The sequence below is a fragment of the Manis pentadactyla genome, chromosome 5, assembly GCF_030020395.1.
Source record: "Manis pentadactyla isolate mManPen7 chromosome 5, mManPen7.hap1, whole genome shotgun sequence".
In the NCBI taxonomy this organism is placed as follows: Eukaryota; Metazoa; Chordata; class Mammalia; order Pholidota; family Manidae; genus Manis; species Manis pentadactyla.
Genome location: NC_080023.1, coordinates 60,134,750 through 60,159,632, shown reverse-complemented (window position 1 = coordinate 60,159,632; position 24,883 = coordinate 60,134,750). Strand labels below are relative to the sequence as shown.

General features: G+C 39.8%; 1 protein-coding gene across 3 annotated transcripts in view; it reads right to left on the bottom strand.

Annotated features, from left to right (window-relative positions):
* Positions 1–24,883, bottom strand: part of LOC118933328 (alpha-fetoprotein-like) — a 47,763-nt gene that overhangs the window by 5,406 nt on the left and 17,474 nt on the right. For 2 of the 3 annotated variants that reach the window (XM_036927496.2, XM_036927494.2), the window contains 6 exons: positions 23,961–24,175; positions 22,360–22,492; positions 20,837–20,934; positions 18,855–18,993; positions 8,326–8,552; positions 1,066–1,198 (listed from right to left, as the gene is read on the bottom strand). In XM_036927496.2, the coding sequence (XP_036783391.2) occupies positions 1,066–1,198; positions 8,326–8,552; positions 18,855–18,993; positions 20,837–20,934; positions 22,360–22,492; positions 23,961–24,175 (945 nt within the window). The remainder of the gene's footprint in view (positions 1–1,065; positions 1,199–8,325; positions 8,553–18,854; positions 18,994–20,836; positions 20,935–22,359; positions 22,493–23,960; positions 24,176–24,883) is intronic. The other variant, XM_036927495.2, reaches the window with a different exon arrangement.

Genomic DNA, 24,883 nt, shown 5'->3' with positions numbered 1-24,883 from the left:
ATAAGTGAAATTATATGACATGCCAATACAACCTCATTACATAAACAGGAAGTGGAGCCAATTTAGCTTGAGGGCCGTAGTTTGCCTTCATTGATCTGGTTAGACTATGGCTATATGCCTTTTAATAAAGCACCTGCACAGCTTAGCTGAATAGGTAGAAAAGAGCCAGTGGAGGTAATTAAGGCTTTCATGAAACTTTTACCTGTGAAAACACTTCCCTGAGTCATTGCTAAATTTAACCCGTCCCAACCAGCCCCAGCCTGTTGTGACTGTAAAGGCTGCTTTCTTTTTTCAGGTACACACTTGGATTCCTCTACTCAGGGATGCCACTACTACTGCATCCGAGTTTCTGCTCCTCAAGTCATGTTCCTTAGCAGAGTTCCCTCCCACATCCCCTCCATGAGTTTACATGGGCCACATCCTACCATGAGATTATTAGAAATTTAAATCACACGACTTTACCATCTTATAAAAAATCATTTACTTGTTAATTATATGCCATTACATTAATTGCAGAAAACAGTCTCCTGGTAGTTTGGTGTGCATCAGATATATGCTCCTTTCTGGTCATTCTTTCCTTTCTCAATTCTTCAACTGCTATGCTAATGATCTTCCAGCCACAGGGAAAATTAAATCCTTTTCATCTGGTTCCCTAGTTGAACCCCAAACCGTACCTACCTGTCCTGACTGTGCCCTCAGAAATTTCTGTAACAAAACTACAGCTTGCCCAGACAGGTCTTTAAACTGTTACTTTGTTAAAATGTTTCTATATTTCCAAGGACACCAAGTCTTCAATTCATCCTTCTTGTTCCCACCTCCAATCCTCAGCATCCCCAGTCCATCTGGTGAATACTCTGGTATTCATCTCGGTTCATGCCTGACACTCCTACTTTATTAAAATACGCATGAATGTTAATGCATTGCAAACTCAAACATAGTAAATTACAGCGATTTACCTAGATGCTGATTTTCTCCTAATCCACTGATGATCAGATGGGGGAAGGATTGTCTTATTAATTTGATAAGCCATAGGAGTGCTAAGAGAATAGACAAAGAAACAGCTACCTCCTCTCGGAAACAGGGTCCCCTTGTCTCTGCTTGGCAGCACTTCCTCACCAGGTGAGCGAAATCCTCAGTAACTGATTGGAGCTGCATCTCTGTTGCCAATGGTACCTGCTTCACAAGGTTGCTGAGGAGCCTGAATCAGAAATGAGTGGCAAAAATACAAGCAGTCCCTGAGTTCGACAAGGCCAGCTTGTGCACCTGCCTTCCTTATTTATGGCTACGTGCCACCCATGCCTTTTCATCGCTGCCACTCTTAACGTTTAAATCGCCGATGTCTTCATGGCTTCCACCATGTCCATTTCCATCTTCGTTTTATTCAACATGCTTTTCTTCAAGTATATCTCTTCAATATGTTAGGTGTAATTATAATTATGTTTATGTAATTATAATGATATAATTATAATTATGTAATTATTACTAGAGTACATATTGTTGTTTTCTATTTTCCTTGCATTGGATTGTAAACAGGCTATATTGCAAATGAAATACTTTTCCTGTAACATTTTGTTATGAACATTTATTCTAAACAATTAATTTCTATATTGCCAGTATAACAAAGCTAAAAGTTGAGGGCCTCTAATATGTTATTAATGATACAACTAATAAATTAATTTGAAATTTCAGTGGCTTGATAGTCTTCTCAGATTTTACTCACAGAATGCCTTTCCCCCACAACTATATAACCACTTTGAATATCCAAAATTGTAACCTGGTTTCTATCTCTCTATTTAGTAAAATAGCACTCCCAATCTTCTGTGGAGAAAGTGAAGGTTCCTTGGGCCAGGATTCTCACCTGGCCCTGATCGGTCGCTCAATACACATGTGTGGACAGTAAGTCATTATTGACTCTATATAAAGAGATCCGCCCAGTTCTCTGCACAACACGGTGGCACAGCTGCACAGCTGCAGGGCTGCAGGAGAGCAGAGACTGGAGTAGTGGCAGCACTGAGGACAGAGACTGAGACAGCTACACAGGTAGAAAGGCCCAGAGGCAGAAACTGGCTTGCTGCATGCAGACTCACTCTGAGTGGATGGGTTGTAGTGATAGACCTACCACCATGGGAATAAACCCTTTCACCCCAAGAACATTCCATTGTCATTTTTCCATCTCACCAAATCCAAGTGAACTTGCCCGGGGCTGAAACCCATTGACCAAACCCATTGGCCAAATTTAATGTTGGAAGATTATCTTTCTCTTTTTTTCTGTTTTAGACCAAGAGAGATTGAACTACAAAGAAAACAAGGCATGAAGGGTAGAGAAAATGTACATTAATTGGTATTCTACTGCTTAATCAAAAGCCTTTGCTTATTCTTCATTCTCAAATTCACACTGATAAAATTTATCAAAATTGTGCTTTGAATAAGTATAAAAAGAAATGTCTCAAACTCTAAGTAGCTAGTTCTATGAAAATCTAAACCAGGGGTCCAGCAAACTACTGCAGATAGTATTTTGCACTTCGCTCGCCAAGAAACAAAACCAAGGACATTGTATAAGAATTTATGTCACAAGACAGAAAACTCAAGCCCTGCCCTTCCCCATTTGCCTGGGTGGGCTGCCCCAGGTGGTAGACAAGTTTGTGCCTAGTTGCCATCAGCTGGAAAAGAGGAACTGAGAAAAGGGACCAGTCAGTGGGGAGCAGGCAGGCCCTGTGGGCAGGCCATGACAAGCCTTCTCTTCCCCCAGCTGATTCAATGTGGCGCCAAACAAGGTGACTCACTGAGTGCCTGACTCTGGACTGAGATGCCATCCACGCTCTGCGGCTCAGCAGTCGCAATCAGCAAGGGTCCCAGTGTGTATGTGGCACTAGCGCAGGTACTAGGCAGCAGTGAACACTGGCCCTGCAGGGCAGGCAGGTGTGGCGAGAGAAGCCGGGAACAGGGCTAAGCCGCTGTGGCCCTGTACACAACCAGGGCTAACCCAGTGCACACGGAGGACCACATGGCTGTAGCATGCTGACCCCATCCAGGCAATAAAGTAAGTCCAGCTCAGCATGGCAGCCCGCTGGACCAGCCTCTTTGAACTTCCCATTTCAGCTCCACCTCTGCCACCCAGCCCCCCAGCCCCACCTTGCCTTGAGGACAGGAAAAGCTGAAACAACAGACTAGCTAAAACAGGGAAGCACAAGTCAATGGCGTCTTTTCAAACCACCACAATGAAGAGGTTGGTTTGAGGAGCACAGAACTGCTTCACCCTCTGAGTACCAGCAAGGGGGAGGCAAAGGAAGATCGATTTTAACTACCTCCTCAGCTGGCCCTAATTCTAAGTCCTAGGAATCTAGAAAAAAATCAGACACAAAGATTTATGCACAAAAATGTTCACTGTTCAATGTTAAATATTGAAAACAATTTTCATCTCCAACAATAGGGAATGGTTAAATTCATTATAATACCCATTATAAATAGTGGAATATTACAGAGCCATTAAAATGCTATTTTGAAAAATAATTAGTGTCAAAAATGCATGCATTATAAATTATTTCAGCTATATTTAAAAAACACTGACAGCAGCTAACATCCTTTGAGTACACTGATAATTTTCCAAGTTCAAGGCAGTGTGCTAAGGCTAATGTTATCCCATGTGATACCATGTTACCTCCTTAATAAGGCTCTATGTCATCTCCATTGTGCATTTGTAACAAGGGTTTCAGGCTCCTTGGTAATAATATAGGTCTGGGCATATATAGCACACCAATGAGGTGTGTCTCCACCCAGAAGGCATGATGAATTCAAACCACTTGTGAGAACTCAGCCTGAGATGAGAAGCCAGGCTCACAGATGTCTACTCAGTAAGAAAGGCTGGGCCATTATAGGAGATCAGGATAACTCTGAAAAAGTGCTGTAAGAGTACTTTCATTAAAGGTCCTGCAAACCTCGAAGACATGAGCAGCACAGCCATGGCAGCTGCTAAAAGTGTATAATCCTGGGGTTGGGGAAGGGTATTATCTTCTTACAATAAAACATAAAGCAGCTTTCTCGCTTCAAGGGAGCCAGTCTGCAGATGAGCAGGATACAGCAATACCTGTGGGGCACAGTTGTGCCCAGTGGCACAGGAGTGGTTCCAGGGAGAGTATGCCTGCAGAATTCCTGGCGGTGGGAAAGGAAACAGGCGTTTCATAAGCTCTTCCCTGAGGATTCTGGGGATAATTGCTTGAACTAAAATTTTGTATAATCAGGTAGTAGCAAGAGTGTGCAAATCTTGCATTTTCAAATATTATAGCCACAGACTGATGGAGAGAGAGCAATTGTGGGAGTGTACACTTGTATACATATGTGACATTATGTATTCCTATACTACACATATATTTATTATGGATATCTCTGCAGTGTTGGAATAAAAATATAGTGATTTTTTCTCCTACATTTCTAAATTTTCTGCAATGATAACATATTACTTGAATAATAAATCAATATTTTAAAAAGAATAGAATAGCATAGCTTTCTTTTTTCTATCTAACTGCTCTGTACATATTCAATCTTCTAATTAGACCTAAACTTGACTCCACTTGAAAAAAATAACTGTGCTTGTTTGTGTCTCTATATGATTTAAGTCTGTATGGTTAGATATATAGTCAAATTAGTTTATGCTATCTTCAAGTAATAATGACCAGTTTTTAACAAATTAATTATTCAAAGTGAAAAACAAAGGCTATTTCCCATTGGAATTTGGTGGACTTTGTCTCAGAATCAATTTTCAACAGACAGAATATTGCTCATGATGCCCAAATTTACTGACTAACCCATTAAAGCGTAGGACAGCTTAAGTGCCAGGTCACAGAAACTAACCATCATGGGCACCTACCCAGTGGGATCACCCTATTTCCAAACACGCACTGGGGCTTCTATGGTCTGGCTTAGGGGATTTGGCACTGCAAAGGGCTGATGCTGATGTAGAAAGGGAACAGAGTTTACTGCTAATACGTGCAACATCTGGGCTTCTCTTTCTCACTCATTTCATAAAAAGGGTGCAAACTTTGAAGTCAAACTTACTTTGGTTCAGGTGAAGTCCTCTGCTCACTACTTTGTGTGATAGTAAGATACTTAACCTCTCTGACACACATCTATGAAAAGGAAATTTCAATACCTACATTGCAAGGTGAAATAAATAATAGTAATATATGTCATTTAAAATATTTAAAATATATCTACATAACTTACATATTTAAATACACATATATTTGGAATATTAAAAATAAATTTTAAAATAATATGTTAAAGGGCTGTTCATAGTCACTGGCATACTGAAGGTACTCAGTGAAATAGTAGCAAAGGTAAGAATAGCAATGAATAATTATAATAATAACAGCACGTTTTGCTTCCATCTCAAATAATTGGTTGCTTCCAACCTTGGTCTCTCACCTCCCTGACTCCCACAATAAATGGTACATTGTCACAGCTTTTCTACTATTTATTCATTCAGCAAATAACTGATGAGCATCTTTACAATTTCCCTAAGGATTTTGAGTTGTAGATTCAACAGTAAGTGAGAAACCTAAAGGGGGAGGTAGGAAGGCTCTTCTCTTTTCTGAATTCTCTTTTCTCACTTACAAACTATGATATTACAAGCGCTTTCACGGCTTGTCTCCTCCCATATCGTCGTCTCAACCCAGAAAGTTTCTCTTCCTTCTCTCGCCCTCGCATCGCACCCTGAACCAGAGCTTTTCTCTCCCCTGCGGAGTCAGCAACTTCCTGATTGCAGTTCCCCAGAGCGGCCAGTAGAGGGAAGACGAGCACGACTACTGAGTTTCCGGAGATCAGCCAGCCGCCGCTTATTTAAACAAGGAGAAACACACTGCTGCTGTTGGACTGGGACAGGCAAGCAAGAAAGAACGAAAGGAGGTTCTCCCAATATGAGAAGGCAGAAGATCTGGAAATGAGATGCAGAGCAGGGACATCAGGCTGTCACGTTAAATCTCACTCCAGATATAAAGGCTGCCACTTCTGCAACTGGGGACTCTGCCTCTTGGAAGTTGGACCCCCTCCACCAAGCCGCTTTTGTCAGGTACTTGTGATGCAGTGATTTCTCTCTCCAGCCACTTCCTCCCTCCACCCTGATCTCTGCCTACCAACCAGACTGCTTTCATTCCCATAATTCTTTCTATTCTTCTCATTTAAAATTTTTAAATTTACCTTTTTAAATCTTAAATTCTTTTTAATCCTCAGTACCATACTATCAGCTTGTTTTCAGGTTTTCATTTTATAGTATTAATATTTTATTTTCGTTAAATTTATCTACCATTTCATTTAAAGTACATTCTAGTCTTTATATACTACCTTATATCCCAATATTTCAACTCAGTATTTTTTATTGGATTTTAAATTTTTACTTTGAACTTCTATTTCTTTTTTACTTTGCTACTTATTTCATGACCTCAAATTCTACCTTTTCTTTGTTTTCCTGCTGAATTTTTTCCTTCCCCTCCAGGATCCCCTTCACTTGTTTTTTCTTCTTTCTTTTTTAAAGTGAATTTATACTGTGGTGATCAGCCAGAATTATATAGGGATGAAAGCCATGGAGAGAGCCCTTGCCACCAGCCCAGGGAGTTGGAAGCTGAAGGGATTTTCCAGCCTGGCCTTTGACTCCCTATATGGATGCTCCCAGAATATTCCAGAATTCGCTTCAATAACTGTTCTTGTGCTACTGTTTTCTCCGTACAGAGAACACAGTGAATTCACCAGAACAAGGATTGTTTCTTAACATTCCACGCTTTGATTATCTAGCCCTTATATAAAGAGCTCCATGTTTTAAAAATTATTACCAGTCTTACAACCCCTTGATTAGGAACCACTAACAGTTGCATGTTGGTAGTTAAGCACATGTGCTTTGAGCCAGATAATGTGGGTGCAAATTCCAGCTCAACAACATATTTACCTTTTGCATGATCCCATACTGAGTCTTCTTGCCTTCTCAGCCTCAATTTTCTCACAACTAGTATGGGGTAATAATAATATCTGCCTCATAAATTTGTGATGAAAATTCAGTGAGATGACATACATAAAGTGGTGCCTATCTGATGCCCAGGGAACTTCCTCAAGAGAAAGCAAAGCCTGCACTCTAGAAGTAAAGTAGACTTTTTCTACTTATGTCCTCACATCAAGCCCAGGTATGACACCCTACCTCATCCTCAGTTGACAGTCAAACCATAGAGATTTATTCTTACTCAACAACACAGAATATCTCTAAGATATTTCTCTCTGTAGCTTCAGAAGTAGAAATTTGGTTGGAAGAGGCAAGAACACAGATCTCTCCTTAACCAAAAAAAGTGAGCTTTTTAATTAAACATATCTGAAGATATAATAAGCAGCTTTAAGCAAATGGTCTTCCCATCACTAGAAATATTCATGGAAGAAATACATAATGTGTTATAGAAGGATTTCTTAAACTTGGGTGGCACAGATTAATATCTAAGCTTCCTTCCATTTCCAGTATTTTTTGATATCTTATAAAATATATGTATTACATTTCAATATTACATTTTAATTTCCAGTATTGTGAGTTTCTAGTGAAAATCATGTTTTCCTATATTCTGAGAAATTACTCCAAAGCCCTATACAACTGGGGCAGGAAACTACATGACAGGGAGTAGGGGAGCAGGAGGAGAAGGAAATCAAGGACTTCAGGAGTTGAATTCACAGGCATTACATTATCACCAAGCTGGCACCCACTACTAATCACCCAAACAAAGCAGTCACTCCTAGTAACAGTAGAAGTGGCAGTAGAAATAATGGCATACTATGACACACATCACCAAAAAGAAAGTCCCAGGGCACTTGGCCTGCATACTAGTCCTGCAGAATCTTAATAGTGTCTATGGTCTAAATGATGTTAAGTTAGAACAAGCTAAACAGATTATTTTATTGCAGTCCTACTCTGATTTCCATGGTTAAGGGAAGATATGAATTTCTAAAAGAATCAAGGAAATAACAGTATTCCCAAACATATTTGACCATGAGACCCTTTTTGTATGAGATACTTCATAAAATTAATGTTCCAAATTCAAATTCTAGGAAAAATATATTAAGGTACTTCTCTGTCAACATTTTCTGATGAATAGAATTCAATCTCATTACTGATCAAATTGGAGTAGCAACCATGACAGCTGTAACTGTAAAACTGCAGGATATTCTCAGTTCTAGTTGACCTACAATGTAACGTCGAGCTACTCCATTAACCATGCAATAAATATATCTGTGTCCAGTTTACAGTTCTCTATACCTGCTCCCTTACTGGCAATAATGGATAAATTAAACAAAGATCCTTACTTTCGCTTTTCAGTTTGGAATTCCTCCTCCTGAGCTTTGCACAACTCCTCTTTAAAGTCAATGACTTGGTCACAGGATGAATGTGGAGAAACATAGGTCCCGTCTACTGTAAGATCATCAAAGCATGGCTTCCTGAAGGCATATGAGTTATCACAACAGTGACCCACAGCAGCATTGATAGGCTCTGCCTCATGTCTTCTGCATAGAGCTCCAAGAATTAGCTTTGCCTTTCCCAGAAGAGAATTAAAATAAGAATCAGAAGGCTTGTGGCTATTTTTTTTACCCAGAGAAACTAAGAATATATAAGTAGTCTGAAGTTCCAGTTTCTGTTAGTTCAGCCTGGGTGTCACTGTGTGGGGAAAAGCAACGGTGTCAGGGGTGGCCTGGTTCCCAGACTTGCCCTCCCTCTGCCTGTCATCCCCCAAGGGGACTTCACCAACACGTTCCTCCCCTGTCTCGTTTATAGACCAGTGTTGACTTGAGACAGAAGTTTCTTATACTTCATTAAATTAAAATCAAGCCTTCAATCAACAGTACTGCTAATTTGACTCAGATGTACAACTGCTTAGTATTTCTCTTTTCTCTTTTTTATAACTGAAAATCTATAACCACCACAGACATTGGTATATGGTAGATGTCCTACAAATATTTATTGAGTGAATAAAAAAGTGAATAAATGAATGACAAAAGAAATCCTTGGATCTTTTCAGTTATCATCTTCATTTCCTTATCCCTGTCTAGAACTGTCATCTTGCCTTGCTCCCCGCGTCAGATGATTTCCCTAGTGCTGTCTGCAGGGCTGCCTGCAGGCCCCTCTGAGTGAAATGACCAGTAAAATTCCCTGTCTCTTATGTATTCAGGAATTAAGTAATTGAAATAAATAAGCATCAATATTTAACAAGTGAGTCTATCTATTTTAGAAATAAACAAAGAGATCACCTAAAAATAAGTCTTTGGGAATGTATTAAGTCTAATCTAAAGAGTTCCCAAGAAAGTCCGAACTAGATAATAAAAACGGGTAGTAGAATGAAAGGAAGGCAGAGCTACATAATAAAAACTTTTAAATCTGCAACTAAAACAATTATATTTTATTAGAAGAAAGACCTACTTAGCATAAAGGAGATGCTCTACCAAGAACATAGGGCAGATAAAGCTGTCACCTCACGAATTCAGCAGTGTTAAAATAATACCATTTGAGAGAGAGCTAAAGACTAGATGGCAGATACTTGAGCATCCAGGTATCTGGAGGGATGGTCTCCATTGAAAGGAAGGAAAAATTTATCACTCTTCACTGTAGCATGGAAGAAAAATCCCTCAAGACTTTCTGATTCCATTTGCATGAATACCTATATCCTAATTCAGCTTTCCAAAGTAGTTCAGTAAGAAAAAGTGTAACCTAGTTATTAGGTCAAATTACTCCTGCCATTGGAAGGACATCGCTCACTGTAAAAGAACACACTGAGATCCTATCTAATAAATCAACACTGTTCAGAGAGGCAGAGCCAACATGGCAGCATGAGTAGGACAGTGGGTATCTCCTCCCAAAAACATATATATTTTTGAAAATACAACAAATACAACTAATCCTAAAAGAGAGACCAGAAGACACAGGACAACAGCCAGACTACATCCACACGTGCGAGAGCCCAGCGCCTGGTGAAAGGGGTAAGATACAACCCTCGGCCCGGCGGGACCCAAGCACACCTCCCCCCAGCTCCCGGCGGGAGGAAGAGGGAGCCCAGGACTGCTAAACACCCAGCCTCAGCCACCTGCACCAGAGCGCAGACACAGTGCATGCGTGGAGGGCTGGAAACTAGGGAAATAGGGCAGCAAGACCTTTGAGCGGGTTCCGAAGCTGATGCCCCTGTGAGAAAGAAAAGCGAGTGCTTTTTGAAAGTCTTAAAGGGACAGGGACTTAACAGTTAGATGGAAACAACACAGGTCACAGCCCAGTGGCTGGAAATTACAGGGAAAACCAGGCAAACTAACCCCCTGGGCAAGAGCTCTGAGACCCCTCACGGAGGTAAACAGCCAAACAGCCCTCACCCCGGCCCATTACCCCTCCGGGCGCTGCGAAAGAAGAGAAACAGCCTAAGGCAAACCACGCCTCCTTATCGGCCAGGCAAAACACAAAGACCCAGCCTACACGCAATTACCCAACAAAAGCCACTAGGGGTCGCAGTTGTCCCAGTAAAGAAAGGCCAGTCGCAAGTGAAAAATTTGGCCCTCCCAGCTGACAGTCAATAGCACCTGTCAACATGAAAAGGCAAAAAAATAGGATACAGACAAGACTAACCCAGACAGCTTCGGCATCTGCTACATCTTCCCCTGAGAAGGAACCTGGGGAGATAGATTTAACCAGTCTTCCTGAAAAAGAATTCAAAACAAAAGTCATAACCATACTGATGGACTTGCAGAGAAATATGCAAGAACTAAGGAAGGAGAATACAGAAATAAAACAAGCTCTGGAAGGACTTCAAAACAGAATGGATGAGATGCAAGAGACCATTAATGGACTAGAAAACAGAGAACAGGAACGCAGAGAAGCTGATGCAGAGAGAGATAAAAGGATCTCCAGGAATGAAAGAATTTTAAGAGAGCTGAGTGAACAATCAAAACAGAACAATATACGCATTATAGGGGTACCAGAAGAAGAAGATAGAGAAAAAGGGATAGAAAGAGTCTTTGAATAAATAATTGCTGAAAACTTCCACAAACAAGGGGAAGAAATGGCCTCTCAGACCACAGAGGTACACAGAACTCCCATGACAAGGGATCCAAGGAGGGCGACACCAAGACACATAATAATTAAAATGGCAAAGATCAAAGACAAGGACAAAGTATTAAAGGCAGCCAGAGAGAAAAAAAAGGTTACCTACAAAGGAAAACCCATCAGGCTATCATCAGACTTCTCAACAGAAACCCTACAGGCCAGAAGAGAATGGCATGATATACTTAATGCAATGAAACAGAAGGGCCTCGAACCAAGACTACTGTATCCAGCAAGAATATCATTTAAATATGAAGGAGGGATTAAACAATTCCCAGACAAGCAAAAGTTGAGGGAATTTCCCTCCCACAAACCACCTCTACAGGGCATCCTACAGGGACTGCTCTAGATGGGAGCACTCCTAAAAAGTGCACAGAACAAAACACCCAACATATGAAGAAGGGAGGGGGAGGAATAAGAAGGGAGAGAAACAAAGAATCATCATACTGTGTTTATAATAGCTCAACAAGCGAGTTAAGTTAGACAGTAAGATACTAAAGAAGCTAACCCACAACCTTTGGTAACCAGGAATTTAAAGCCTGCAATGGCAATAAGTACATATCTTTCAATAGTCACCCTAAATGTTAATGGACTGAATGCACCAATCAAAAGACACAGAGTAATAGAATGGATAAAAAAGCAAGACCCATTCTATATGCTGCTTACAAGAAACTCACCTCAAACCCAAAGACATGTACAGACTAAAAGTCAAGGGATGGAAAAACATATTTCAGGCAAACAACAGCGAGAAGAAAGCAGGGGTTGCAGAACTAATATCAGACAAAATAGACTTCAAAACAAAGAAAGTAACAAGAGATAAAGAAGGACACTATATAATGATAAAGGGCTCAGTCCAACAAGAGGATATAACCATTCTAAATATATATGAATCCAACACAGGAGCACCAGCATATGTGAAACAAATACTAACAGAACTAAAGGGGGAAATAGACTGCAGTGCATTCATTCTAGGAGACTTCAACACACCACTCACCCCAAAGGATAGATCCACCGAGCAGAAAATAAGTAAGGACACAGAAGCACTGAACAACACAGTAGAGCAGATGGACCTAATAGACATCTACAGAACTCTACATCCAAAAGCAACAGGATACACATTCTTAAGTGCACATGGAATATTCTCCAGAATAGACCACATACTAGGCCACAAAAAGAGCCTCAGTAAATTCCAAAAGATTGAAATCCTACCAACCAACTTTTCAGACCACAAAGGCATAAACTAGAAATAAACTGTACAAAGAAAGCAAAAAGGCTCACAAACACATGGAGGGTTAACAACATGCTCCTAAATAATCAATGGATCAATGACCAAATCAAAATGGAGATCCAGCAATATATGGAAACAAATGACAACAACAACACTAAGCCCCAGCTTCTGTGGGACACAGCAAAAGCAGTCTTAAGAGGAAAGTATATAGCAATCCAAGCATATTTAAAAAATGAAGAACAATCCCAAATGAATGGTCTAATGTCACAATTATTGAAATTGGATAAAGAAGAACAAATGAGGCCTACGGTCAGCAGAAGGAGGGACATAATAAAGATCAGAGAAGAAATAAATAAAATTGAGAAGAATAAAACAATAGCAAAAATCAATGAAACCAAGAGCTGGTTCTTCGAGAAAATCAAGAAAATAGATAAGCCTCTAGCCAGACTTATTAAGAAGAAAAGAGAGTCAACACAAATCAACAGTATCAGAAACGAGAAAGGAAAAATCACGACGGACCCCACGGAAATGCAAAGAATTATTGGAGAATACTATGAAAACCTATATGCTAACAAGCTGGGAAACCTAGGAGAAATGGACAACTTCCTAGAAAAATACAACCTTCCAAGACTGACCCAGAAAGAAACAGAAAATCTAAACAGACCAATTACCAGCAACGAAATTGAAGCGGTAATCAAAAAACTACCAAAGAACAAAACCCCTGGGCCAGATGGATTTACCTCGGAATTTTATCAGACATACAGGGAAGACATAATACCCATTCTCCTTAGAGTTTTCCAAAAAATAGAAGAGGAGGGGACACTCCCAAACTCATTCTATGAAGCTAACATCACCCTAATACCAAAACCAGGCAAAGACCCCACCAAAAAAGAAAACTACAGACCAATATCCCTGGTGAATGTAGATGCAAAAATAATCAACAAAATATTAGCAAACCGAATTCAAAAATACATCAAAAGGATTGTACACCATGACCAAGTGGGATTCATCCCAGGGATGCAAGGATGGTACAACATTCGAAAGTCCATCAACATGATCCACCACATCAACAAAAAGAAAGACAAAATCCACATGATCATCTCCATAGATGCTGAAAAAGCATTTGACAAAGTTCAACATCCATTCATGATAAAAACTCTCAGCAAAATGGGAATAGAGGGCAAGTACCTCAACATAATAAAGGCCATATATGATAAACCCACAGCCAACATTATATTGAACAGCGAGAAGCTGAAAGCTTTTCCTCTGAGATCGGGAACTAGACAGGGATGCCCACTCTCCCCACTGTTATTTAACATAGTACTGGAGGTCCTAGCCACGGCAATCAGACAAAACAAAAAAATACAAGGAATCCAGATTGGTAAAGAAGAAGTTAAACTGTCACTATTTGCAGATGACATGATACTGTACATAAAAAACCCTAAAGACTCCACCCCAAAACTACTAGAACTGATAACGGAATACAGCAAAGTTGCAGGATACAAAATCAACACACAGAAATCTGTGGCTTTCCTATACACTAACAATGAACCAACAGAAAGAGAAATCAGGAAAACAACTCCTTTCACAATTGCATCAAAAAAAATAAAATACCTAGGAATAAACCTAACCAAGGAAGTGAAAGACCTATACTCTGAAAAGTACAAGTCACTCTTAAGAGAAATTAAAGGGGACACCAGCAGATGGAAACTCATCCCATACTCGTGGCTAGGAAGAATTAATATTGTCAAAATGGCCATCCTGCCCAAAGCAATATACAGATTTGATGCAATCCCTATGAAACTACCAGCAACATTCTTCAATGAACTGGAACAAATAATTCAAAAATTCATATGGAAACACCAAAGACCCCGAATAGCCAAAGCAATCCTGAGAAAGAAGAATAAAGTAGGGGGGATCTCACTAACCAACTTCAAGCTCTACTATAAACCAATAGTAAACAAGACAATTTGGTAATGGCACAAGAACAGAGCCACAGACCAATGGAACAGACTAGAGAATCCAGACATTAACCCAGACATATATGGTCAATTAATATTTGATAAAGGAGCCATGGACATACAATGGCAAAATGACAGTCTCTTCAACAGATGGAGCTGGCAAAACTGGACAGCTACATGTAGGAGAATGAAACTAGACCATTGTCTAACCCCATATACAAAAGTAAACGCAAAATGGATCAAAGACCTGAATGTAAATCATGAAACCATTAAACTCTTGGAAAAAAACATAGGCAAAAACCTCTTAGACATAAACATGAGTGACCTCTTCTTGAACATATCTCCCTGGGCAAGGAAAACAACAGCAAAAATGAACAAGTGGGACTATATTAAGCTGAAAAGCTTCTGTACAGCAAAAGACACCATCAATAGAACAAAAAGGAACCCTACAGTATGGGAGAATATATTTGAAAATGACAGATCCGATAAAGGCTTGACATCCAGAATATATAAAGAGCTCACATGCCTCAAAAAGCAAAAAACAAATAACCCAATTAAAAAAAGGGCAGAGGAACTGAACAGACAGTTCTCCAAAAAATTAATACAGATGGCCAACAGACACATGAAAAGATGCTCCACATCGCTAATTATCAGAGAAACGCAAATTAAAACTACAATGAGGTATCACCTCACACCAGTAAGGATGGCTGCCATCCAAAAGACAAACAACAACAAATGTTGGCGAGGCTGTGGAGAAAGGGGAACCCTCCTACACTGCTGGTGGGAATGTAAATTAGTTCAACCATTGTGGAAAGCAGTATGGAAGTACATCAAAATGCTCAAAACAGACCTACCATTTGACCCAGGAATCCCACTCCTAGGAATTTACCCTAAGAATGCAGCAATCAAGTTTGAGAAAGACCAATGCACCCCTATGTTTATCGTAGCACTGTTTACAATTGCCAAGAATTGGAAGCAACCTAAATGTCCATCGATAGATGAATGGATAAAGAAGAAGTGGTACATATGCACAATGGAATACTATTCAGCCATAAGAAAAGGGCAAATCCTACATTTGCAGCAACATGGATGGAGCTGGAGGGTATTATGCTCAGTGAAACAAGCCAAGCAGAGAAAGAGAAATACCAAATGATTTCACTCATCTGTGGAATATAAGAACAAAGGAAAAACTGAAGGAACAAAACAGCAGCAGAATCACAGAACTCAAGAATGGACTAACAGGTACCAAAGGGAAAGGGACTGGGGCGGATGGGTGGGTAGGGAGGGATAAGGGGGGGAATAAGAAGGGGGGTATTAAGATTAGCATGCATGGGGGGTGGGAGAAAGGGGAGGGCTGTACAACACAGAGAAGACAAGTAGTGATTCTACAACATTTTGCTATGCTGATGGACAGTGACCATAAAGGGGTTTATAGGGGGGACCTGGTGTAGGGGAGAGCCTAGTAAACATAATATTCGTCATGTAAGTGTAGATTAATGATAACAACAACAACAAAAAAGCAGTTCCTGTGTGGTGACCTCCAATGAGTTCTACACAATGGTATAAAGGGCATATTAAAGTGTAGGCAAAGGGTCTGTTTGTGTTTATACAGAGGATCAAAGCCTAATTTGGCTACCCCGAAAATGAACTAAGATACGATAGGAAAAAGAACTTCCAACATCAGCACTCTCTGGAAGACTCATGCCAGAAGATGATCATCAAAAATCCCCAACAAAGATCCACGCACTGCTACAGCTGTAGATGCACTCATCCCACCAGTTCCTGGACTTGCCATGGGAATGAAGAAGGAGATATCTAAGCTGGCCTGTGCAAACAGTAAAACAACAAATTTGACTGGATCTATACTGTTGAAACTCAACCAAGAATTAGGAGAAGTGCAAATTGTAGCGCTCCAAAATCTTACAACTACAGACTATTTACTATTAAAAGCACATATGGGATGTGAACAGTCCCCAGGAATGGATTGTTTTAATTTGTCTGATTTCTCCCAGACTGTTCAAGTTCAGTTGGACAATATCCACCATATCATAGATAAGTTTTCACAAATGCCTAAGGTGCCTAACTGGTTTTCTTGGTTTCACTGGAGATGGCTGGTAATTATAGGTATGCTTTGGTTAGGTAACTATATTCCTATTATGTTAATGTGTGTGCACAATTTAATTAGTAGTTTAAAACCTATCCATGCTGAAGTTACTCTACAAGAAGATATGTCAAAGAAATAATCAATCTTCCCAGGTTTTCTTCTGCCTGCTACTTCTATAGCTTTTCTTCTTCCTTCCTAATTACAACCCTTAAATAGAATTCGTGCCTCATATCGAATTTACCGAGTATCATAATTCTTCCAAGTGGTAAAGATACCTCAAGACAAATGCTGGGCATAGAAGCCACAGGGCATAAATATGCAAAGAAGTGAAAAGCTAACCTTTTCAGACAATAAGGCTTCTCTCTCACTTACCAACTTTACATTTCCCTGTATGGCCCCGGAAGATGACTGGTTAACCAGAGACAGGTAAGATTCCTCAAGTGAGGAACAATCCAAGACAGGCACGGTCGCAGGGGAGCCATCAGGTGAGAAATTGGGGATCAACAGAGGTGAGGCTTAGAACCTCACCCCCCCTGTTTTGAGAGAAATCTTCTGCATACGTGGATGTTTTATTGCCCTTGTCTAGCTTGGATTAACACATAGTCTACAGGCACACACCTGATCATCTACATTTGCTCTCTTACAACACTAAACTATGTTTTCTACCTTTATCTTGTATCTACCTACCACTTCAGCATTTTATTAAAAATAATAATAATAAAGAGAGAAATGTGGTATCCACATATAAATCAAGTATAAAAATCAAATGAGTCTTCATATTTGAACTGACTGTTTATAGTCCATAATGCATGAGCAAAACTGAAAGTTTCTGTGATGACTGCCCTTGTACTGTTCACCATGTAACTTATTCACTATGTAAGAATTTGTTCTCCATGTAAGAACTTGTTCGTTATGCTTCAGAAGATTGGAGACTGATGAAAATTAGGCTTGGGGTGGATTAATGATTGTGCATTGAGCATTGACTCCCCTATACAGAATTTTATTGTTGTTAACAACCATTTGATCAATAAATATGAGAGATGCCCTCACACACACACACAAAAAGTACACACTTCCAATTGTAAAATAAATAAGTAACCGGGATGCAATGTATAGCATAAGGAATATAGTCAAGATATTGTAACAACTTGGTATGGTGATAGCTGGTACCTAGAATTATCATGTATATAAATGATGAATCACTGTGTTGTACACCTGAAACTAATGCAATACTGTGTGTCAACTACCCTTCAATAAAAAATAATTATCTAAACAAAAAAAAAATCAACACTGTTAAATATAAGATATCAGAAAATATAAATATTTGTTCTTTGACCTCCATTCCTGACACACGGCCTCTGAAGCCCTTATAAATCCCTAAGTGACACAAGTACCAGGAGCATCTTTCATTACAATGAAGCGATTCTGGGTGAACATGTGCATGGCTTCTAGGTTGGACCGCTCACCCGAAAGACCAAGCCATGCTTAGGAGCGTGGGATCTTCAGCCCTCCCCCGTTGTCCAGGGAGAGGACAGGGACTAGAAATGGAGTTAATGATTGATCATGACTATATAAGGAGGCCTTTATAAAAAACCCATACTATAAAAATATTATGAGGTTTGTAGAGCTTCTAGGCGGGTGAACACATCCACATACTAGGAGGGTGATGTTCCCCAACTCCATGGACACAGGAGCTCTTACACTCAGGACCCTCTCAGATCTCACTCTGGTTGATCATCTTAATTCTTTATCATATCCTTTAATAAACTGGTAAACATAAGTGTTTCTCTGAGTTCTGTAAGCCACTCTAGCAAATTAATCAAATATAGTGAAAGAGACATGGGAACCTCAGATTTATAGCTGATCAGACAGAAGCACAGATGACAACCTGGACTTTGGATTGTCACCTGAAGTAGGTGGGAGCAGTCTTGTAGGACTGAGCCTTTAACCTGTGGGATCTGATGCTTTCTTTCTCCAGGTAGATAGTGTCAAAACCGAGTTAAACTGTAGGAGACCCAGAACTGTCTGTTGTGGGCAAAACCCCACACATGGTGTCAGAAGAGTGGTGAGTGTGGTAAGAGTGTGAGAGTAAAGGAGAAACACAGCAGGAAGCCTGGGCATATTTTTCCTATACATTTGATTAAGACAAGTTAGGCTGAAATCAGCATCACCTTTGAAGTTGCTGACAAGATCACCTTTATTGACTTGCATGCCAAGAAACAGGGCTATGGTCCAGACAGCAGGCTTGTTGCATTGACGTTCCCAGTGTTAAGGAAGTGACAGTCTTACCTCTGCTGCTCATCAAAGGCAATGGCCTGGGCTGACCTGAAAGAGTTTATCCTGAGGACAACATTTTTAGGCTCTGCTGACAGATCATAAATATGTCCACTGATTCGAGACTGGTTGCTGGGGGCTGGAAATTAGAACTTCAAGAACAGGCAAGCATGAAGTCACAGAAGTACTTACCGAGTCCTCCATGCAGACAAACTGCTGTTCATCACTCAGTGGGCAACATTTGGTGGAAGCAGCTGCCAAGTTCTTCGTGAACATAACCAACTCTTGGGTGGATAGTTGTGGGGCTTTCTTAGTATAAAGGACTACGAGCCTGAAATAATAATTTCCTCTTACTCCTGGCAATGGCTGCGTGCCTAAAATGAAGACTCAGTATCTGGCATTGTCTCTGGTTTCAGAAGAACAAAGCATTAAACTAAGTTCAAGTCTATCCCTTTAGTCTTTGTTTCAATGGCCCAATGGCTTATTCAATATAATTAGAATTTTCTTCCCACTTCACACATATTTCCACCCTGATCCATTTTTGTCTTACTTATGAAGGGTATTATGACAGCTTGTTTGGATGGCTGCAAAAACAGCTACTGAAATAAGTATCTACACAGCCCATTAAAGCTTTTACCGGTTGTCTGCAATGTGTAGGAATAGGGGCTACCGTGACTATCAGCAAAGAGTTGCTATGGGGGCTCATACCCTAGTGGGGCGATGGACAGGTACACTCGACATAGTGAGAGGAGTACAGGGAGCTGTAGGGGCACGAAGAATGTCATCTAACCTCATCCAGGCATGTGCGTCAAGCCTCTTAGTGGAAATGACATGTGAGCTGAAATCTGACAATAACTAAAAATGAGCCACTGAGAGGGAGGGGAAGGGGGAGGGGAGATATTAAATGTGATTTTGTTTTGACTGGGGAGGTTGGAGAATGGAAATGGAGGAAGGAGACAGCTTAGTTACAGAATGAGAGTTACACTGTTTATACAATAATTATGGTGGCTGCATAAAGACTGAGTTGGAGGTAGGCAAGAGACAACATGACAGGGAAATAGTAGGAAGGCCATTCCAGTAACCCGGGTGAGAGATGGTGAGAGCTGGAGCTAGGAGAGTCGTAGTGGACACGGAAGGATATGAGAGAGATTTTAAGGAGTAAGAGCTCTACAGACCTGGGTTTGAGGACAACAAAAAACACAATCAATTATTGCATTTAGATTATAATGGGGTTGGGAGAAGAATTTAGCTGTAACAGCCAGTGAAACAGCCCACCTATTCCAGTGGCTCTCAGTGTGACTCCTGAATCAGAAGCACAGCATCCCAGGGAACTTGTAAGAAATACAGATTCTCAGGCTGCATCCCAGACTTACTGAAACAGAAACTCTGAGGGTGGGGCTGTATTTTAACAAGTCCCCCAGGTAATTCTGACATACCCTAAAGTTTGAAAACCACAGATCATATCCTTAGACTAGACATTAGCAACTGATCGCACCATAAAAGAAAAGTACTAAACTAAATATTCCCTCTAAAGAAAGTAATTTTTCTGGATCCATTATTTTAGACATTTATTTTAAGCTCAGTATTATGGGACACTATATCAAACTAAACTTTTCCTCAATACTCTGTTTCTAAATAGACTAGTGAGATCCCAGAGGTTACTAAAAACTGGCTTTTGCTTTTTGATGTGTTAATTCTTTAAAATACAGAGGGACTTACAGTCTGTCTCCACACATGGCTGTGTTCCCTCTGGCTAATAGCTAAGGTATCTGTTTACTCTCTATGATGAAAATACTAAATTTACTATATGATCTGACTTGAAACTGACAAAAGGACCCTAGATTAGATCTCTGCTGCAGTCCTGACTCAAAATTGCTGGAAGAGCAAAACACGAGAAAGAGATTTCTGGAAGGCCACCAAGGCCTGGGTGGCTCACTAATCTCCAGGCATTGACTGGAATCTGGAAACTGGCCTGGAAAGCAAGGTAAAAGCGACTCAAGGTTATGTGGACATCTACCTTATGAAGACAAAGATGGCTGGGTTAATTCTGAAACTGTTTTTTTCCTCTGCCTCAGAGATTTCAGTTTGGATATAGACTCTTAGCAGCTCTCAGCATCAGGAGCTGACAAAACTCAGGAACAAGCAGAAACCTGGACAATACCTGAGAAGCATACCTGTCGTGGAAGTCACTCTCTCCTAACTCCTCCCGTAAGTCACAGTGATTTTTTACATGCTCACGGCTTTCACGAACTACTCTTTGCAACATTTCTTTCTGGAAAATAAAGATAATTAGTGTTTATTATTTATTACTATAACAGTAAATCTTGAGATAAGATTGCAAAACTATCTTCTGTACTAGTTTGGTGTAACTGTTCTCTTAAACCTGGGGCTTTTCTGATTTAGTGAGTTTGCAAATCTTGAGAACACGTTTTGGTAAAACAAGAATGGCCATGTACTTCATGGAGAGAAAGTGGCACAGAAAGACTGAGATTCAGTTTCCTGTGATATGAAATCATGATTTAACTAAAACATGTACCAGCCTTGAATACAGTAAAGCATGCCACAAACACACATTGAAGTGAACTGAATGAATTCTCAGAGTTATCTGCAAATTCAAAGAGTTCTTGAACCATGCAAATAAAATTCCAGTGAGAAGAGACAAGTGACCTTGCAGGCTTAGCTTTTTAGTAAGCGTACTCATCATCATCTTAACTACTCAGATCCAGTTACTGATACTAGTAAACAGTGTTTGTTAGAGTGAAAATTATACAGATTTGTCAACTGTTTGCCTAGAATAAACTATTAGCCCTGTCCTCACTGTGTCACATTGGGCAAGCCATTTGAACTTTCTGAAACTCAATACTCTTTATCAAGGCTATAAAATGTAGTTAATGATTCTGGCATTACCTATGTTACCATGCTATTGTGAGGATCAAATAGGACACTGGTTGTAAATCATACACATCCATGCTCTTGCATGGCGCTGTTATTATAATTGTTACTATGGAGGCCTACCAGGGATGCTGAGAGGGTGCTAACCTGCAGGAAACTAAATTACCTTCATTGGTCCTTCTCCCTGGGAACAGAAAGATGCTAGTATGCCAGCCTGCACACAGACAGGACTAGAGATGCCTCCACCCTCCATACGTCCCCACCCTCCACACTCTGTAAATAAATATGTAAGCCATTGCTCAGAACAGTAAAAGCCAGAACCACCTGGCTCCTGGTAAGTCATAGATAACTGATCACCTGGTCAGATTTGTAAAGCCACTTGATTTTTTTTTTCATATAAAATACATAACAGGAACTGTTGCCTATAAATAATATGACTTTTGCCCTAAAATAGGGACAGTTTCCAGGCCTGCTTTGTGGAAATAGTCTACCTTTCCATGCGTAATGGGCTGTGCTTCCATGCAACCTGCTACTGTGCCAAGCAGACATTCACTTTAAAGAAGATATTGCACAAAGAAAGTTTCCTAAAGCACAGAATCCCCAAGAAGGTGATTCACACAGAATTGCTGCAATAGGATAATGTGTCCTTTGGTTTAGATGGCAATCACATTTCATATGTAGTGCTTGCAGTTAGCAAGCCCATGTATTATCTTATTACAGAAGAATGGCACTACTACCAACCTTGGAATTTTTCCTGTTTGTAATCACTTCTGAGGAACAGGTTAAAAAATAAAAAGGAATTTACCCCATGGCCATAGCATTCCAAGGGATTTTCTAATTTACAGCATTTTCCCAACAAATTTCGATACACTGTATCCACTCTTAAAATCACTGGAACTGCCAACTCTGGATGTCTTCTTGAATATTCGTAAAGAAACCTGTATCCATATGAAACATATTAGAAAGTAAACAGTAAAACTCAGAGACCTCGAGTTTCCTTTCAAAAGCCAATTATGATTATGAAATTTATTCAATATTTTAACTGACCTTAGGCATTTGGAAACCTTTGAGGGCTAGGAAGGTTTATTAACTTCATTTTGAGATAGGGAAATCAAGTCCATAAAATTACATGATTTTTTCCAAAGTCACACACTAGTAAGTGGCAGATCCAGAATCTGGACCAAAAACATTCTGATTAGCTGATAGTTCCTGGCTCAGAGTTTGTATTTAACTTTTACTAGAAATTACTTTCAAATGTTTGGGTAAGAGTACATTTTTCTCAATGATCTTTGAGTTTAGAATTTATAAGTATTATAAATTTTTTTAAAGACAATGCTGGCTAGGTGTTAAATTACCATTTTCACCTATTTTTCTATGTAAGTCTTCAAGCGTGAGTAGCCCATGCATAATCTGCACATTCTTCTAGGTTACAGGAAAGAGAAATAAATGTGTACTCCAGAATATTTTCAAAGGAATCATGGAATTACAGAAGGCCCTTTGAAGTGATCAGATCCAACCACGTCAGTTTACAGTCAAAATGCAAAAGCTGGGGAAATTAAGTGGCTTGACCTACATCCACAGTTCATGCACAACAAAGCTAGACTGGTTCTCAGGTCTCCCAACTCAATCTAGTGTGATTCCACTGGGAAGCTACAACCATCAACTTTTTCAGTACCAGTGCAAGTTTATGCATAAGTGGGTTCATGTAGAGACATTTACTTTTATTAGCCAGCATCAAATGTAATTTCAGAAATATAGCTAAGTCATTCTGCAAAGAACTTGAAGAAAACGCAGCTTCCATGTTTGTTGAAATTTAGCTGCTCCAAATAAGGATTCCCAAAATGACTTTGGAAATATTTCGGTCACACAACAATATTGTCTTAATATTATATACTGAAATCAGTTTGTCTTATGTACAAATTAATATGCATTTCTGGATGGGCACCAGAGATGTTAATACTCCATCTCTCCAATTTTTAAATCCCACACCATGGCTTTGACAGTACATATTAAATTAATTGGAATTTAATGATAAAATTAATTTAATTTAAAATGCTGTTACTTAGAGATGACTCTAAGTGCCTTACAGCAAAGCTTGCAAACACTTAATCCTCATAGTGTTTTTAAAAATTCCTGTATTAGTTATCAACACTCAGAAATCATGAGACTTCCAGTTTCTTTAAAAAGGGAGTAGACTCAACCCCCAAAGCGTGTATAGCAACAAGTGGCTGGAGTTGTATAGTGGATGCCAGCTCTGGACTCCACAGAGCATCTCCTCCTGGTCCCAGTTCCCATGTAGTCACTCACATCCTTGGCTAACCTCTGTCATCATTCAAGTTCACAACCTTTCCCAAAACAACCCATAAATATACTTGATCATTAAGATTTTACAAAACTCCATATTACTCGTGTAGGAAATCGTCTTGCTTGTCAGTGAATTGTTGGCATACAAATTGATCTTCTGTAAATCTGCTGATAGGCAGACATGAAAGATCAGGTTTATCATCATTTTCTGAGTTGATAATGCATTCGCCTCGGAATGGCTCTGTCAACACACAGCATGGAGCAATCTTGCTGGACAGGATAGATTGATTAGAGCAGGTGTAGTTCATAAGCTGGCTCTATAAAATATAAAAGGGAGCAGTTACTTTTGATAACTACATTCTGAACTTAAGTATTTTTATTGTTATTGGTGGAAAACCAGAGAAAAACCTGGCATCTTATATTGCTTTATCCTTGGATAAACTGAAAGATCAAAACAGCAATTTATAGTAACTCATTCTAATAAGGAAAGCTTCTCTATTTGATCTTACACAACTATTATGAGCTCTTGTAACATCTCTTAAAGAACTTAAGGGGAGATGCACTATTATTGTTTCCATGTTAGCCCAACAAAATACCAGTGAAGAGTTTTGTGGTCTGGCTATTGTTGTTATTGTTTTAGGATCCCAGTTTAGGAACCATTTGTCTCTGTCATTTACTATAAATATTACTATTATATTAATGTGGGGGCCCAGGCCAGGCCTCCCCAAGATGTACAGCAATGGCATATTGGTCACTTTGAATTAAAACAACTGGAGAAATAGCAGAAGCAAGAGAGATAGTCTGCCCCTCCTGAAACCAGAGAACAAATCCCTGGAGTGTAAAGAATCCTCCCTTCACCTGGAAGGCAGAAGGCATTCTTATCACCTGAGAGCCTAGAAGTCCACATAAACCAATCTTGTTGCTTTTGTACTCATCTATTACCCCAGCCTAAGTGCTGTTTAGAATTCCTTCCTAATTTAAGACCCCAAACATAAGTCTTCTTCTCAGTTCCTCACAGATTTATT